This window comes from Solea solea, chromosome 21 (assembly GCF_958295425.1).
Source record: "Solea solea chromosome 21, fSolSol10.1, whole genome shotgun sequence".
Taxonomy (NCBI): Eukaryota; Metazoa; Chordata; class Actinopteri; order Pleuronectiformes; family Soleidae; genus Solea; species Solea solea.
This window is the reverse complement of record NC_081154.1, coordinates 10,940,227-10,957,253: the sequence shown is the minus strand read 5'-3', so window position 1 is coordinate 10,957,253 and position 17,027 is coordinate 10,940,227. Positions and strand designations below refer to the sequence as shown.

The 17,027-nt window shown below is 40.4% G+C and overlaps 2 protein-coding genes across 2 annotated transcripts; both read left to right on the top strand.

Annotated features, from left to right (window-relative positions):
- The first annotated feature begins 652 nt into the window (after nucleotides 1-652).
- LOC131448053 (5-hydroxytryptamine receptor 3A-like) lies at nucleotides 653-6,087 on the top strand. The gene is made up of 10 exons (XM_058620122.1): nucleotides 653-832; nucleotides 1,329-1,489; nucleotides 1,608-1,652; nucleotides 1,770-1,879; nucleotides 2,424-2,593; nucleotides 3,246-3,406; nucleotides 4,040-4,250; nucleotides 4,601-4,774; nucleotides 4,965-5,050; nucleotides 5,584-6,087. The coding sequence occupies exons 1-10, from the start codon at nucleotides 793-795 to the stop codon at nucleotides 5,800-5,802; spliced, it is 1,377 nt and encodes a 458-aa protein (XP_058476105.1). The 5' UTR covers nucleotides 653-792; the 3' UTR covers nucleotides 5,803-6,087.
- Nucleotides 6,088-7,986: 1,899 nt separating this feature from the next.
- LOC131449037 (5-hydroxytryptamine receptor 3A-like) lies at nucleotides 7,987-16,286 on the top strand. The gene is made up of 10 exons (XM_058621980.1): nucleotides 7,987-8,089; nucleotides 8,814-8,974; nucleotides 9,709-9,753; nucleotides 9,860-9,969; nucleotides 10,385-10,554; nucleotides 11,266-11,423; nucleotides 11,744-11,954; nucleotides 12,554-12,730; nucleotides 14,940-15,022; nucleotides 15,131-16,286. The coding sequence occupies exons 1-10, from the start codon at nucleotides 8,050-8,052 to the stop codon at nucleotides 15,362-15,364; spliced, it is 1,389 nt and encodes a 462-aa protein (XP_058477963.1). The 5' UTR covers nucleotides 7,987-8,049; the 3' UTR covers nucleotides 15,365-16,286.
- Nucleotides 16,287-17,027: the final 741 nt, after the last annotated feature.

Here is a 17,027-nt window from a genome sequence, read left to right as displayed (position 1 = left end):
AATCTAGGTCAGCCTGCTCCCTCCTGTAGAGGACATGCTGATGGATCACCACACACACACACATGAAGATGCACCATGTTCTTCTGTTCTCTAATCAGTTGCAGTCATGAATATAACCATAGCCCCTTGATTCAAACCCTGATTGTTTTGTAAACTCTTTGTAAAAGTGTATTCAAATACTGAATAAAAACCTGGGCTCAGCTGCCGGCGTAACGAGGCATAATGAAAATGAGTGGGTTCAAATGAGGAAAGTGTTCATAATGTTATTAACAAGTCACTTTGGCGATCAAGTTCCTTTCTAATAGGATTGTCTCATGTGTCATACTCTTCTCATGTGTTTCACTAAATGTCTGTTTTGTGACTAAAATTACACCCACTGCTTTTTGCCACCGCTGTCAAATACGTTTTCACTAAGCTGTAAATTCGCATCACGCCTGCTCTCGGACGGATTTATCCTCCCCACCTGCCGTAGCCTGAGCTTTATTGTGCATCCCTCACCCTTAAAGCAATCACCTACAGTCTCACCTGCCTTCAAAAGCAAAGCAAAGCCTGAAGTATATACTGTTTGCCGCCTCACCTCCTCGATAAGCCAATTATGGTGTTTGGTCATACTGTTCTCTGAGGGAGGGGTTTCTCATTTCAGGCAGCGAGGCAACAAAATCATTGGTTGTGTCCAGCCCTCAATCAGTGCAAACCAAAGGACAGCGGGTGCAGAGTGGGGATACACACTCGACTATAGAGGCTGGAAGCCCACACTCACACTCCCTCACACAAACACACAAAGCTGTCGATATGTTGCCTGCTGTTTTCCTCGTCCTGCTCTTCCTCACAGGTAAGCCTTTCTGTCATATCAGGATGTTTTGGGGGTACATTAACATTTGTTCAATGGCTAATAACTCCTTATGAATGTGCACGAGTCGCCCTGTGGTCATCCATATTATGGAACGTGATTTTTGAGAGCAGGGACCATTTTATTTGAATGTGTTTCTAAAATTTGTTGATTAACTTAAAGATTGAAGGTGTTGTGGTTCAATTATGAATCACTATTTATACCATGACCACAGGGACTGACGGCTGTGCAGCAAACCGTTTGCTATGATGCAGCTCTGAACTTTATTTTTGACTCTTTAACTAACAGCAGGTCTATATCATGTTCTTACACCAGCATACACTACAGCGTGTAGTTGTGTAAATCTTTTATCTTGAAGTAGCGGCATACACCTACATCGTGTATAAATACTCAAAAACTGTAACGCAACAAAGCAAAAACTAAGGTCAACAAGGCAGAGCTGTAAAAGTCATGAGTGTGTTGTTTTTTTTTCTTGTAGATGGGGTGTCCCCTAAGAAAGTGTGCAGTTACCAGGATGTTCTGGATTACCTGAACCTGACCTTTGACAACTCGATGCTTCAGTTGACCCGGCCTGTTGTGGACTACACACACCCCACTGTGGTCGAGTTGGACCTCATCCTCTACGCCATCCTGGCTGTGGTAGGTGCTGCACTGTGCTGTGTTGGTGTGTGTGTGTGTGTGTGTGTAGTTCAATGCTGCTGTGTAACCGATCAGTTCCTCTATATGTGTGTGTGTGTGTGTGTGTGTGTGTTCACAGAACGAGAAAACACAAACTTTCATTCCCTTTCTCTGGGCAACAGTGGTGAGTTGATCTACCTAAAAACCTCTAATCCATCCATCACATGGACTCTGTAATGTACGGTACATTATAAGGTTTGTCAGTCATATATGATCATTTATGTCTTTCTTCCACTTGCAGATGTGGAATAATGAGTACATCTCCTGGGACCCTGCTCAGTTTTGTGGAATAACTCACATCTCCATTCCCAAAAACCTGCTGTGGAGACCAGACCTCTTCATCTATGAGATGTGAGACTGCGATACACAGTTGGCCACGTGACTTGGTTTATTACTGTCGAACAAACACAGCGAGACAATGTAGGGGAAATGTGTTTAAATGTACCTGCAGGGCTGACCTTTTTGAAGAATAAAATGGCTTCATCAGAAAGTAGATGCAGGCAGGATTCCTCCTACGTGAGTTGAAGCAGCTGGCCGATAATGTTACCTCCTGTAAAGGGAATTGAATTTGACAGAGATCAAAAAACACAGCCAAAGGCAAACATGCATCTGTTGTTAGAACAGATTTGCTATTGTTAGAGCTCGTCATGAATAATGTGAAACGCTGTCTTCACAAACAAACAAACACATCTCGAATAGTAGATTTAGGACCTTCTTCATTTCTGGTTCTGGTGGGTTTAGGGCTAAGATTTGAATTGTGATGTAATGGTTAAGGTTAGGGATGACGCTTTGTTTAGGCTGTCCAAATGAATGCAGTGTCCCAAGAAGAATAGCTGTGCAAACCTCTGTGTGTGTGTGTGTGTGTGTGTGTGTGTGTGTGTGTGTGTTGTGTCAGGACACGGAAAGACGAGTCCCCTCAGAATCCCCACATGTACCTGTCCTATGATGGGAAAATTACTTCTGAAGAGGACATGAATGTGGTCAGCACATGTAAATTAGACGTCCACAAGTTCCCCTTTGACACGCAGAGATGCAACATCTCCATCGGTTCTGCAATACACTCTGGTGAGAGTGTGTGTGTGTGCGTGTGTGTGAGAGAGAGTCGTTACAGTGTTCACGATTTAGCAACGTCTATATTGGTGAAGTTGCATGTTGTATTTGCTCATTTTTGTTCTTAAATTGTGCATGATGTATGTTAAACTAACATAAACAATGTTGTCACTTATATTTTACCGTTATCTGGACGCACAAATTAAGAGACCGTAATTGACACAATGTTTTGAACTATAACAACTATATTTGGATTTTTGTTACCTTTTTTAAAAAGGTACAACATCTATACTGGTGAAGTTGCATGTTGTAGCTGAATATCTCACACCTCACCCTTTCACTTCCTAGCATGTAGGAAAACCTATGATAGTTGTTTGTTCCTTAAAAGAGAAGAACAAGAATTCATACATACAGGTGATTGGTTGTTTGGTCTCTCTTTGTAATTGTATGGAGTAACTACAAGTTAGTTGTTGTGTGTCTCTATAGTCGCTTTGCATGTCATTCTTTGCACTTCTTTGTTGTCATCTGCAGCTCTTTGAAATAGTTTTCGTTTTTTGCCCTCTGAAACCTTTGTGGCCCACATATGTCTTCAGTAATCTATTCCCAGTTGTGACCACCATGTTATTTATACTCACAGCGTCACTTTTTTTTCCCCCCCTCACCACAGCCGATGAAATCCGAATCCTTCCATCCTCCAACTCATCCCGGGCCACTCAGTTTTCCCGGGAGTTGATAAAGAGTCAGGGAGAGTGGGAATTCCTCCAACTGTCCATCAACAGCTACAATTTTTCCTACCACAACAGAAACTGGGAACAGCTCATATACACTGTAGGTAACAGACAGAGGTACATACAGGTGGGTACAGTATGTGACAATAGAAAGGTTTACCATCACGGTTATCCTGACCAAAACAAATATGAGTTAATGTAATCTTTTTTAGATTATTAAACATAAGAAAGGGTGAGCACTTCAATAATCTAGATGAAGAAGAATCGGAGCTGTCACTGAGGACATTTCCTTCAAATTTCTGTCTCAGTGAAAGCAAAAGCTTATCTGTTGGCTCATATTTGTTCCTAAAATGTGCATTATTTATGTTAAATTAACATAAACAATATTGTCACTCTTAAATGACACAATTTGTGCTCTCACCATTATCTGGACGCATCAATTAAGAGATGATCTTTGAACTATAACACTTACTTTGTGCTCATGGTTTTTCCAATTTATTGTCCTGATAGATAATTAAAAAGTTGTGTGCACCTTTATGCTCATGTTTGAGCATAAAGTTTGAGCACAAATGAACACTATTTTTGGCATTGAGTAACTTCATTTGTGCTCTCCATTATTTATTGGAGCATAAAGATAAACATTACATTAAACACTATCGCGAGTGTTTCAAAGGCAAGGTGTTGCCGCATAAGATGTAAGATGTACACATGGGAATGTATTTTTTGTTCCTAGTTCACCATAAAGAGAAGGCCCTTCCTCCACGTCATCAACTTCCTTTTACCCATCCTGTTCTTCCTGTGTCTGGATCTCGCCTCCTTCTTCATCTCGGACTGCAGGGGAGAGAAGTTGGGCTTCAAGGTCACCGTGCTGCTGGCCATCTCTGTCCTGCTGCTCATCCTGAACGACATCCTTCCTTGCATGTCCAACAAGACTCCACTCATAGGTACAACAACCCCGAACTTGACTCAAGGACTATTTACTTGCTAGAAAATAGCTCCCAGATTAAATCTTAAATCATGCAACATTTACAGAAATATAACATTGTTCCCAGCGGTTGTTTTTAAACTGACAATTTGGGTCCATAAATTGAAGCACCAATAAAACAGACGGATGAGCAGACAATTATTGGGGTATTTAGGCAATAGATTAAATAGTATTGTGGCAAAAAGTACAGGAAAATGCAGTATTTCTAAGATAAAAAAACAAGTTTGTTTTAGCTGTTTGCCCAAAACTTTAAACTAATGATGACACTTACCAACCGAAGCACATATGCTGCCTGTCTCCTCCTCTCAGCAACCTATTGCATTGTGATTTTTGGTCTGATGCTGCTCAGTCTGCTCGAGACGATCTTGGTTACGTACTTAATGGAGTTTGACTCCGCCTCCCTGGAGAAGCGCAGACTGAAGGATGACTGCAGGGACAAAGAGGAAAAAGAAGAAAAAGACAACACTGACGACTCTTATGCAGGTGACAGCCGGCATTCAAAACTTTTTTGATGTCATTTTTAAAGCATTAACAAATCCACATGTTACTTCTTATTACCTGTGAACTAAGAATGTGCCTTGGAAAGAAAGATAGATCTGAAAGCTTTTTTTTTTATGCACCATCATTCTGTCCATGGGGTTATTGTTGTGTCAAACCTGCTGTGTTTCTTCAGCTGAGAAAAGATGGACCCACTGTTCGTGCATCTGCAAAGTGTCAGAAGGCGAGAACGAGCATGAAGTGCTGCCGTTGGCTCCAGAGGTACAGGATTATACACAGATACTAATGGGGTGTCATTATAATACTTCATTTCTCATTCATGTATATTTGCAGACTGATTATGTTTTTCAATATCTGTTAAGATTATTTTTCCAATACAAACTATTATTTAGACAACTGTTGATTTGTCTGTGTGATACAACGTTGTTTGTGTGCCGCGTCATTCACCTGTAGGGTTGTGTGAAGCAAAACTATCAAACTAGAGTGAGGGAGTGTTTGTGTGTGTACAGCAGGAGCACAGGGGCGGGCGGAGACAAGGTTTTCTGAGCAGTAGAAGTCGCTCCCGGAAAAAGGACTATTCTTCTATTCTTCTTCTTCGTGTTTTCAATCATACTCCAACCAGTTTGCAGGAGTCATACTTTACTATAAAACTATATACTTGTCGCTGGGCTATGCTGAGAAACACAGAGAGAGTCGTGTGGAGCTGATAGTTTGAATTTAAAGCACATTTGTCAACATCTAATGCTGTGTTCACACTCTGACATGACTTGATGTTGCTGCTTGTGTTTGTGCAGGCCAACAGAAGCATTCAGTCCAGAGAGTGTCATGTGCTGCTGTTGATTCTGAAGGAGATGAAGGTGCTGCAGAAAACCGTCAATCTGTGCCTGAGCTCCAGAGATGAGGGAGGGAGACCTGGCCGCTGGGCCTCAAGGATCAACAGGGGTTTCTTCATCTTCTACCTAACCACGGTGTCACTGTTCCTGTCCCTCATCTTCTATGAATGGAACAGTTAGAAACAGTACAGTCATACCTCGGCATCTGTATTATAAGCCCTCGATATGATTTGTCAGTGTATCTGTTCCATTCTTAGAGGGTCATGTTGTGCTGTAGTTGTCCAACTTGTGAATCTACTAAATGTTATTTAACTGAGCTTGTTTGTGCTGTGTAGGGCCTGATTAATGCCCTTTTTAAGCTTTTTCAAATTTGCAAAATAGATAATCCAGGATGCCGTTGAAGTTGAAGAAAAGACAAAATAATCTAGAATCTTTGATAGCCAATGTCATTTTGGAATGTGCAGACTACAATAAAAATATAACACATAAAGCTACCTTCCAGTGATGAGTCTCAAAGATCTCAATTGTAAATCGAATCCATAGATGCACTGATGCATTTTCTCTCTATGCGGTAACCTATGTGGTTATAAAAGAGTTAAAGTGCACCATAGTGCACTGTGACAGTAATAGTGATGAAGCAAATCCAATTTAATCAAATCAGGACAATCATTTGCCAAAGATGAAAGAGGAAATTGTTCTGCCTCCTGTTCAAATCCTTCACTGTGATGACATTGTACAAGGACACAGACTTGCTGACCTCACTGCTGTCATATTCACTTTTACACTGCAGTTGTCCATATTATCTCTACATTGAGACAAATACATCTTTGCCTCCTGTGCTGTTTCAGTTCTCATTCTCCACACGGCTCATCATTCACTCAGGCTTTAAACCAGCCTGATATGCCATGTGTAATAAAAGGACACAAAGGGAAGATGTTCACCCATTCATCGTGATCATCACCATTTTTAGGTGTGGCTGCATTTTGAACGACAGAAGAAGCTGCTGTAATGAACGAGCGTCTGACAGTTTCTCTGTGTCACCACTAGGTGGTGTGCGAGACGTTTTGCAGATTGAGTTCTCTCTGACAAAACAGCCAGCTCTCTTTCTTTCAATCATCATCATCTACTCCACTCATCAAATTACAGGTTGAAGGGCAGCTGGAGTCTCAGCTGACATTGAGAGGCCTGGACACGTCTGCAGTCCGTCTCAGAGCTAATATAACAGAGACGACCATTCGCATTCCTGTTCATATCTACAGCCAGTTTCCAGCTGGCAGGAAACCTAAGGTGCATGCGTTTGTGTTGTGGGAGGAGACGCTGGCATTTCTTTCCACAACAAAAATGAAGTCTGGAATTTAAAGCACATCCAAAGCTTGGTTCTCACTGCTCTATAAGTATTAAACACCATTGTTGAATAATGTAATAATAATAAAAAAAAGAATAATCAACAGTAAAATTAAACCTGTTTAAGTGGATTGCAGAAGATATTTTGCTTAAAGCTGTAGTGTAACGTTTATATACAAACACATGTCTGTTACATTCACAACATTGTCAAATGAGTCCACACAATCCTGATAAAAAAAATAAATTATCACTGGTGACATTCCCACGCTGCACACAGGAAGTGACAACTGGGGGAGCAGATACAAGGACAAAAAAACCCAGCCCCAGAATGGAGCTTTGGGGGACTCCATGTGGGAGATAAGCAGATGATGAAGTAAAATCACCAAGTCTGACAGATCTCAACAAATCAACAACAAATCACCAAAAGATATGCACTGTAACTTTAAGGAAAATCCTCCAGAGTTCCTTCAGATAAGATATTAACCACTGAAATGCCGTGACATGTGAAATAGCTGGAACATAAAAAAAATGAATCAAGTTAAGAAACAACATGTCAGACAAGTACTTACTGGAATGATTGTACTCAGTGACTTTAAACTACTGATGCTTGATTATTTCTTATTGTTTTATTAATATTACATGAACCCACATACATAATATAGTATAATGTCATTGTTAATGGCTACGAGTTGTATTTCCTCCCTGGAAGTGAGGGATTTTTGTAGGAGAAAGAAATGAGCAGCAATCACTGCATTTTTCTTTTACCATTAAACAATCATTACAGCCCATTTTGTCAACAACGGGAGCATTTTTGCCTCTTCTTCTCCCCTGGAAAAACCGCAGAGATGCAGTGATGACTGCTGTGGGAGTGAACGCTGTCTCCAAATGGCTATTAGGCTAATGTTATTTGAAGAGGAAAAAAACAGAATACAAAGGTTTCATAATTCACTTTTCTGGCCCTTGTACAGTATGAGGCAGTGGTACCATCACTGCGACAGTCTTGGTTTGATTTCCCGACAATACTGAGAGAACGGTGATACACAGTGCGTGCGTGCACAGTTGCCTCTCACAGGTGTTGCAGACATGATGCTGGCTGGTTCCCTTCTCCTGCTCTTCCTCTTAGGTAAGCTTTAACATGATGCATGCAGTTTAATCCACAAAGCCATAGGTATCTATTTTGTCTTAATATTGAGTTCATGTAAACTGTATTGACTGGTTTTTGTTGTTGTTTTTTTTTAGAGCTGCTCTCCTGTGTGTTTGTCATTTGCCATGGGTTTATTTAAATTTCTTAGAGAAGGTATAATTCTGTGTGAGGCTGTAAGTATAATAAAATAATATGTAGCCAATCAGATACACAGCTTAAGACATCACATGGACCTCAGGCAGAGATCCTCATTTGAACTCGAAAATGATTCAATAATATAATCTGCACGCCCATCTCATAATGGCCTCTCTTTGACCACAGTCGCTGGATATTACGACAAATATTTATGAGCTGGTGGTTTTTATGGTTGGATCGTAACTTCAGAAGCAGCAACACACAAAGTTTTATAGTTTCTGGTAAATATGAACACACATGCATGCACTCACATGAGAAATAATGTGTCATTTACTTCACAAATATAAGCCTCTTTGTGTTTTATTACCTGAGAATGAACCCTTTGTCATACAGGAGGAGCTGGTCTTCCTCCACCATTTTGTGTTGCCATGTTTTTACAGTAGCCGAGACTGGATAAATCTAAGCAAAAAAACTAAACAAAATGATTCGGTTGGTCACTACATCCTCCACACTGGTCCTTTGAAGGGCGTTGGTGATTACTGCCTGCATGTCTGTGTTGTTGCTTCAGATGGGGTGAACTCTCAGGAGAACTGCAACTATCAGGATGTTTTAGACCACCTGAACTTGACCAGACACAACGAGCGCTACTTCATGACTCGACCTGTCAAAGACTACAAACGCCACACAGAGGTACACCTGGAAGTTCTGCTCTATGCAATTCTAGATGTGGTAAGTGTAACATCAAACAAGTAAAGATTGTTTCAAATGATCACTATTCTCTACACTAGCCTTTCTCAAAGTGTGGTCCCCGGACCACTGGTGGTCCGTGAGCGACCCCTAATGGTCCACGAGGTGACAAGCAAGCAACATACCGTGTTTTAAAATTTAAAATGTCAGTGTTTTAATTTCAGTGTTTCTGTCTGCGACATATGTGTGTTGTTTTCAATATCAAATCAACTAGTTCATTTTAGGAGGTTGTGAACTGTTGAAGTTGGCATATTGTTTTGGGGCTATTTTGAGTTAGGTGGTCCGTGAGTGTTTTTCTATGGGTTAAGTGGTCCTTGGTCTGAAAAAGTTTAAGAAACACTGTTCTACACTGGCATCACAAGTTAATGGGAGCTGTAATTAAAGTTGTTAGGCAATAAACAAATTTCCCCCAACAGGAAACTGTTTTTACTAACCATTTTGACAAATTTGCGTGATTTAGTGGGGACCAAATTCCACAAACGTGACAGCTCGTCAAAGTTCAGAAAATAAATTTAGATGCTCCAATATCAAATATTTTTTCTTTTTTGAGGGAACAAAAAAGTGCAGCAGCAGCAGCAGAAATGAAAGGAGAACATGAGCTAACCTGAAGTTAATAACAATCATAAAGTCTCTCTGATGTGTATGATCAGTGATGGAAATGCTGCTGTTTTTTAAACACATTTTTGGCTGTGGGATTATTTTTATTTCATTCACAGGTTGAGAAAGAACAAAAATTCATTCCATACGTTTGGTCTGTCATGGTTAGTTCTATTCTATTTTATTCATTTTTTGAATTTTTTTCTTATTATTGTTATTATCCCTTTCATTTGTTTTTTTGAATGTATTTATTGGCGTTTTCTCCCACAGAGGTGGCACAATGACTACATTTCCTGGAATCCAAGTCAGTTTTGTGGAATTGATAATGTTTCTCTTCCCACTGAGATTCTGTGGAAACCAGATCTCACTATAGAAGAAATGTAAGTAAGTGCATGTGCACACACTGTTCACTGCCGACCTCGACTTTCTAAACTGACAGTAATTAATAATTCTCATGTCTAGACAATTACACTCACACAAGCACTCATGACAGTCGTGGCGGGTGTCATGTTTTTGTGTAGATACAGTACACAGACACAATAGCTGAAGCATTTGAATGCAATTAACTCTTTCCATACACATGTTTTAAGCACACACTATACTATATTAGAACTATTTACTACTATTATTACGATGTTATACTATTAACTTATATTATACTCTACATTGCTATGAAAATAAACATTAATTTGAAATGTGACAAAGCAGTTTTTTATGCTGTTCTTAGGTCACCAAACAGCAAATTAACATAATAGGTTACTGTGTGCCCGTGTCCACATGTGTCTGTTCATACAGGACAGAGAAGGACAAAGCACCTCCAAGTCCATATCTCACCATCAACAATGAAGGTGATGTGGAAGTCCAGAACGATCTGGTGCTGGTCAGCACCTGCAGGATGCACATCTACAAATTTCCTTTTGATATACAGAGCTGCAACCTCTCCTTCAAGTCTGTCATCTATACTGGTGAGAGTTTCAAATACTATATTTCCACTAATAGTGTGGGAGAACCTCAACATTTTATTGATTTAAGCTGCAGTGTATGACTTTTAAATATTAACTAGTATTCTATACATTCAAACTATCATCAGTATAGAAGTGTTTTGTTTTTGTGTCGTTCATGACATTCCCGTGCTGCACACAGAGTGAGACGTACAACAGCTACTGTACATCGTGTTAGTAAAGCCACACAGCTTCATAAAAATAAACCCCGCCATTCAGTAGAACTTCAAAATTGACCACGGTTTTGGCTTCTCAAGAATGCGATATTGCGATATTGAAAACGCATGCTCCGTCAGTTGAGCACCAAAGAAAAAGCAAGCTCTCCCCTACTGCCTCCAACAACTGCCTGCATCTTTAATCACAGCTGCTGCTGTTCCTGCACAATGCAGCTCCAAGACTCCAAAATATACAACTCTCTCTCTCTCTCTCTCTCTCTCTCTCTCTCTCTTTGGTAATTACTTCGAAGTCCTCAGGGAAGAAGATGCTTTCTAAAGCTTTTGTTTATTATTTTTTGCTATGTGATAGCCATGGCCGCTATGGCTTTTAGGCAAATGTGCACTTTCTGTTGGGTTTTTGCGTTGTTCCTTCTGGCTCTGCCATCAACCCAGCTTTTTATCAATTTATCATCTATTTATTTGTTATTTAAACTAATCACTAATTTATCCCCCTCCTCAGCCAAGGACATCCGACTCCTTGCAAGTGACAATTCCTCAGAGGCTACAGAGTGGTCTCGAGAGGTGATGCGGACTCAATATGAATGGCTGTTCATCAACATGAAAGTCACCACCATCAATGCCAGTGATTTACTCAGCCAAGACATCATTGTTTACACTGTATGTATAAGACAAAAGAGAAACTAGCAAATCATCAGTCCCTAGCTTTAAGTGCTGTTATGGTAATAATTTGAGCATGTAAGTTTCAGCATGTACTTTTCCTTTTTCCCTTCATCTCTTTTCCTAATATACAATAATCTGTCAGCATGTTTCTGCTGCTTTTCTTGAGGTCATTCTCACTCGTTTTTCACACAAGTTAAAATGTGACCGTTTTTCTTACAGTATAGTTAATTTAAACTGTACTTTGTTGTGACAGGAAAGGTTCTTTTCAGTTGTGATTTTTCAGCTGTAGCATCTGAACCTTAAACATCATTTGACAGATCAACATGAAGAGGAGGTCGGCCCTCTACATTGTCAACTTCATACTACCCATCTTGTTCTTCCTGTGCCTGGACATGGCCTCATTTCTGATCTCAGACAGCAGCGGTGAGAAGCTGAGCTTCCAGGTCACGGTGCTGCTCGCAATCACTGTGTTACAGCTCATTCTGAATGATATTTTGCCTTCCTCGTCAAACAGTATCCCCCTCATAGGTAAAGAAGTCCACTGTTAATAGTCTACTTACACTGGATTCACACGTGTGGTGGAGAATGTGTACTTCACGCAATACACGGTCCACGATACCAATAATATCACGAAACAACAATTCTGTGATAATCAATATATTGCAAGACAATCATATAGCGATATGTCTCAATATCTGTTTAACTGAAGAAAACAAAACGTCTGTGATATGTGCAGGATTTCTCTATTATTCTCAACATAGAGAACAAAGTGCACAAAGTCTATTGAACATGGATGGAGCATCTCTTAACATAGCTTTCTCTGCGATTATCCTGCTGTAAACTCCCTTTTCTTCAGCCAGAGAAACTTCCACCCAAGTAACCTTCCTTCATTCATTTGAGCAGCGCCGCCACAAGAAGACATGAAGTTTGGTGGGTGCACTCGCACTTAAGCAACATTAGCAACTCCTGCTATGTCGTTAGCCACGACAGACACTGCTCTGCTCAGCACTGACACCACACATACATGTGAATCCAGTGTAATACTACATATCCGTAACAGCACATACTGGTCCAGTGTGTAGTTATTGATCTACAATACTAATAATAATGGTGTCTGCTCCCATCAGCGATCTACTGCATTGGGATCTTTGCTTTGATGATGCTCAGCCTCCTGGAGACGATTCTGATGATGTATCTGACGGAAAAAGACAACATGCAGCATGACGACGAGACAGATAAAGACCAAAGGTTCAGTGGGGACTGTAACAGGCAGGGTAGAGTCAACTTTGACAACTTTCATGCAGGTGAGACCAGGAGCCACTTTCACCAGCTGTTGAAGTGTCCTCATGTAGACGTTAGCTGTTAGAAAATGTGCCACATGCACCAAATCTGTGCCAGCTTTAAAGCTGCAATTCTTAACCTTTTAATGTAAATTCCACAGTCTGTTTCATTCATGACAAATTAGTGTATCGCAACTGTGATCGCCACATGACTTATTATGTGGTGGAGGCAATGTAGAAGCACAACAGCAACATTGCACTAGTGAAGCAAGTTGGCTGCAACAACAACAACAACAAAACAGATGTCCGTCAGTTTGACGGGATAAATGGTTTTAGCAACTGGGCTGCAGAGTGATGGGGTTAGTGCATGGTCACCTAGGCATACATCATGCAAAGGTGCTGGCAGTAGTTTGGTAATTAATGATGTAAGTTGGGAAGAATACAAAGGCAGAGTGTGAATAATTTGAAGCCTGATGTAAACACAGCAGAGGCAAAGTGTGTAGTCTCAGTAAATAAACCTATTAACACTTGGGCCACGGCTTTTTATAGCTGGATATGTAATAAATTAGATCACACAAACCCAGACATGGTGGCTTGCATTAGCTGGAGTTGTGGCTTGTATGATTCAAAGTTTAAACTTAGCACTTGAGACCTGCATGGTTAGTTTGTCAGATTTGACAGTTATTAGCTGTAGTTCTCAGAATGTACTCTACTTACATCACAAATTATACAATCGTTAAAAGATATAGTTTGGATTTTAAACCCAAAAGTCCCCCAACTGGGGTACTCAGATAAGCACTGAGTGAATAACAGTGGACTACTGCACTAAACATGACAGAATAAAGTGACGTTGCTACTATAAATATTTTAGATGTGATAAACACAGCTCAAATAACAACTAAATGAATTACTACACATCAAACTCTGTACGGCACCGCTGTCAACTCACTGGCCACATTTCTGGATCCAACGCGACGACACTTTATCCAGAACACACAACATAGACCTCGAATGAAAGCAGAAATTCCACGGATTCTGAGGATATAAATCACAGCACTCTGCACCAAAGCACCAGAGAGATCAAACGCCACAGAATAAAGACAACAGAAATCGCTTCGCCGAACGACTGCTGTAAAATTGCTCTTTTGAAGTTTATCCGTCAAAAGTTGATATTACTGCGAGAACAACGCCATATCTGGTCAGACGGACTTCCTGTGTTACACTGAAATAATTCCAGGCATCTCAAATGGACATTAGGACCCTGGGGGAAGCGTTACAATCTCCATATGCAGCAGCCTGTCCCATGCCGGCACAGATGGTGGCAAAATGTGCCAAATGAGACCTTGCTTGTTCGTCCTGTACTAAAACCTCTCTACTTTTGTTTTGCGTCACTTGATCAAAGTCAACCTTTGCAGAGATAATGTTCACAAATTGTAGTATGATTTGATAGAAGTTTAGAGCTGCAGCTGCATCAGTCCAAAGAGAAACTCATCCTGAAAGTGCTTTTTTCGTTGTGTGACATCTTCAGTTACTCTTCACCAGTAACAAATGTACTGATATTTACACATCTTAACAAATAGTGTGTTCTATATAGTGTTCTCTTTATGACACCCAAGGTATTCAAATAGACATTGTGGTTGCAGAGACTCATTTCGATCAGAGACCTACAAACTCCGGTTTGGTCATCTTTCCCCGGTTACGAGCGGAGAAATGTAGTTCCAGAGAACCAGGGTCACAAAACGAACATGTTTCGAACCAAGCATGCATATGTTATCTTAACACAGTTGAACAATAAAACCGTACTCTGTCAGAACACGCTATCAATTTGGCACTATTTACAGGCCTGTATCACTACGCCGGGTGTGGCAGTGTTTAACCGGTTTTAATCATACCGTGTGAAGGAAATTTAACAAACAAACGTTTAGCAAAGAGAGAGAGAGAGAGAGAAGTGATGCAAGAAGATGGGGCCAAAGCTGCAGAGAGGAGACGACGAATGAATGAATGAAAAATGATGGTGTGCTTGTCAGAAGTGGAACCTCATCTCAGAGGAAGCCAATGTATATTCTGCTTCTGCCTGAATCACCAACCACGGAGAGTTTGCGATGATCTGTAGACTAAGTTTCATCAGTCTCTTATAACATTATATAATTCATTAGTATTTTTGTAAATACCAAACTTTTTTAAACTTGCTTTTTAATTGTTTGATTTCCTACAAAAAAAACGGTTGTTTCAGAGATGCAAGATTGGACTGAGAATGGGTGTATCTACAATGTTGCTGCCGAAACCCCAGCCGAGCTGCAGAGTATGGCCATAGAGGTTTGAATTGTACTTTTATTCTCATCACAAAGGAAACAAATGTCAAACATAAGTGGCTTCTTCCGTACACAACTGTATCAACAAGTCTACTAAAACCTCTTTTCGCAGCACAACAGCAGCACCAGGCTGGTGGGGGAGAGCCGTGTCTTGGAGAAGGTTTCAGCTGAGCTGAGGGAGATGGAAAAAACTCTGACTCTGCTCCTGGGCAACAGAAAGGTAGACTACAAGTCCGGCTACTGGACCAGAGTGGCTAAAAGGGTCAACAAAGTCTTCTTCATTTCCTATGTTATAATGGTCAGTGTGTTTTTAACTGTCCTCTTTTTGAAGTGGAACTATGCATAGCGGTAATCATAATAATAATAGAGACATGAATGAGTGACTCTCTCACCTGCGACACCACAACTCCACCATTAGTGGACCCCCAAACAATACCAATAAAACTATTACAATGCTGCAATGCTATTAATTATAATAACTATTATTAACTTTTTAATTATAAAATAATTTAAGTGACTCCTGCCTTTGCAGCAAGATGACCCAGGTTTTGCGACCCGGTCAGAAACAAGGGTCTTTCTGCATGGAGTTTGCATGTTCTCCCTGTGTGTGAGTGGGTTTCCTCCGGGTTCTCCAGTTTCCTCCCACAGCCCAAAAACATGCAGATTTGGGGATTAGGTAAATTGGACACTCTAAATTGTAAGTGTGAGAGGATAAAGCAGTAGAAAATGGATGGATGGATAATTTAAATTCTACATGAACGGTGGCTCAGTTGAAACAAACCCTCCTTAAAAGCACAGCTCTCTGAGAGGACAGTGAAGTTTTAACATGCTTTGCAGCTTTAGGTTTAAACCAAAGGCACCTGCAGCTGATCAATACGACCGTCTGTGATCATGCCGATCAAATGTTGATCATGTTAGTGCTTCTGACGCGTATCTCCTGGTGTTTTGTTTTACTTGTCTCCTCCTCCTGTTATTTGAAGTGTGCATTTCCTATTAAAAATGGCATGCTATGTTTTGTGAGTGGTGTTCTCGACCGTATGCTCACTGCACTGCTACTTCGTGGTGTTTGGCAAATAATTGTTTATGTACACAATGTTGTTAATGTTATGTGCAAAGTAGAATATATTCCACGAATAAAAGTGTCGGTCTTCTGTGTCAGGAACATACTTTAATTAAGTCATGGCTTAATTTACTTTACAATATGCACATGTCACGTTTTGTTAATGGTTTGAGCATTGCTATGTTGGCTTTTTATAGCATTTTCTGCTTGTACAGACAGACAGACAGACAGACAGACAGACGACTTTATTAATCCCTTTGGGAGGTTCCCTCGGGGAAATTAACAGCTCCAGCATCCATACACAGCACTGTTAAAAATAGAGAATAGAATAAAATAAGATAAGAATAAAAATAAAAATAAAAATATAAAAATGAAAGTGACCCATGCTATATATATGTATGTATACCTACATACACACAACCAATGTATATATATATATACATACATACACAGATACATGCATACATACGCACACATACATACATATAAATACACATATACTTATATATGCATACATACACATACATACATACATATACACACATATATACATATATATATATATATATATACACACACACATAGGTATAGGTACACACACACCTAGAGTTACCCCGTAATGCCCAGGGTTTTATTGCACATGTCTATGGTTTTATTGCACATTATGTTATTGTTGTGGTTGTTGTTTGTTTAGTTCGTACCGGTTTTTTTATTTTTTGTTTGCTTGTTTGCCCTCCTCCCCCCCAGTGAGGAGTTGTACAGTTTGATGGCCCGGGGGACAAACGAGTCCCCCAGCCTGTTGGTCCTGTATTTTGGGAGGAGCAGCCTGTTGCTGAGGCTTCTGTGGCTCCTCTGGCTGCTGATGACAGTGTGCAGAGGGTGGCTGGCATTGTCCAGGATGCTCAGCAGTTTGTCCACAGTTTTTCTCTCTGCCACTGTCACCAGAGGG

Bases quoted from the DNA above. Each gene is read 5' to 3' on its own strand.
- LOC131448053 (XM_058620122.1), top strand. From the start codon at position 793: ATGTTGCCTGCTGTTTTCCTCGTCCTGCTCTTCCTCACAG. The intron at 1,653-1,769 runs GTGAGTTGATCT...TTCCACTTGCAG, and splicing joins CCTTTCTCTGGGCAACAGTG to ATGTGGAATAATGAGTACAT. The intron at 4,251-4,600 runs GTACAACAACCC...TCCTCCTCTCAG, and splicing joins CAACAAGACTCCACTCATAG to CAACCTATTGCATTGTGATT.
- LOC131449037 (XM_058621980.1), top strand. From the start codon at position 8,050: ATGATGCTGGCTGGTTCCCTTCTCCTGCTCTTCCTCTTAG. The intron at 9,970-10,384 runs GTAAGTAAGTGC...CTGTTCATACAG, and splicing joins GATCTCACTATAGAAGAAAT to GACAGAGAAGGACAAAGCAC. The intron at 11,424-11,743 runs GTATGTATAAGA...ATCATTTGACAG, and splicing joins AAGACATCATTGTTTACACT to ATCAACATGAAGAGGAGGTC.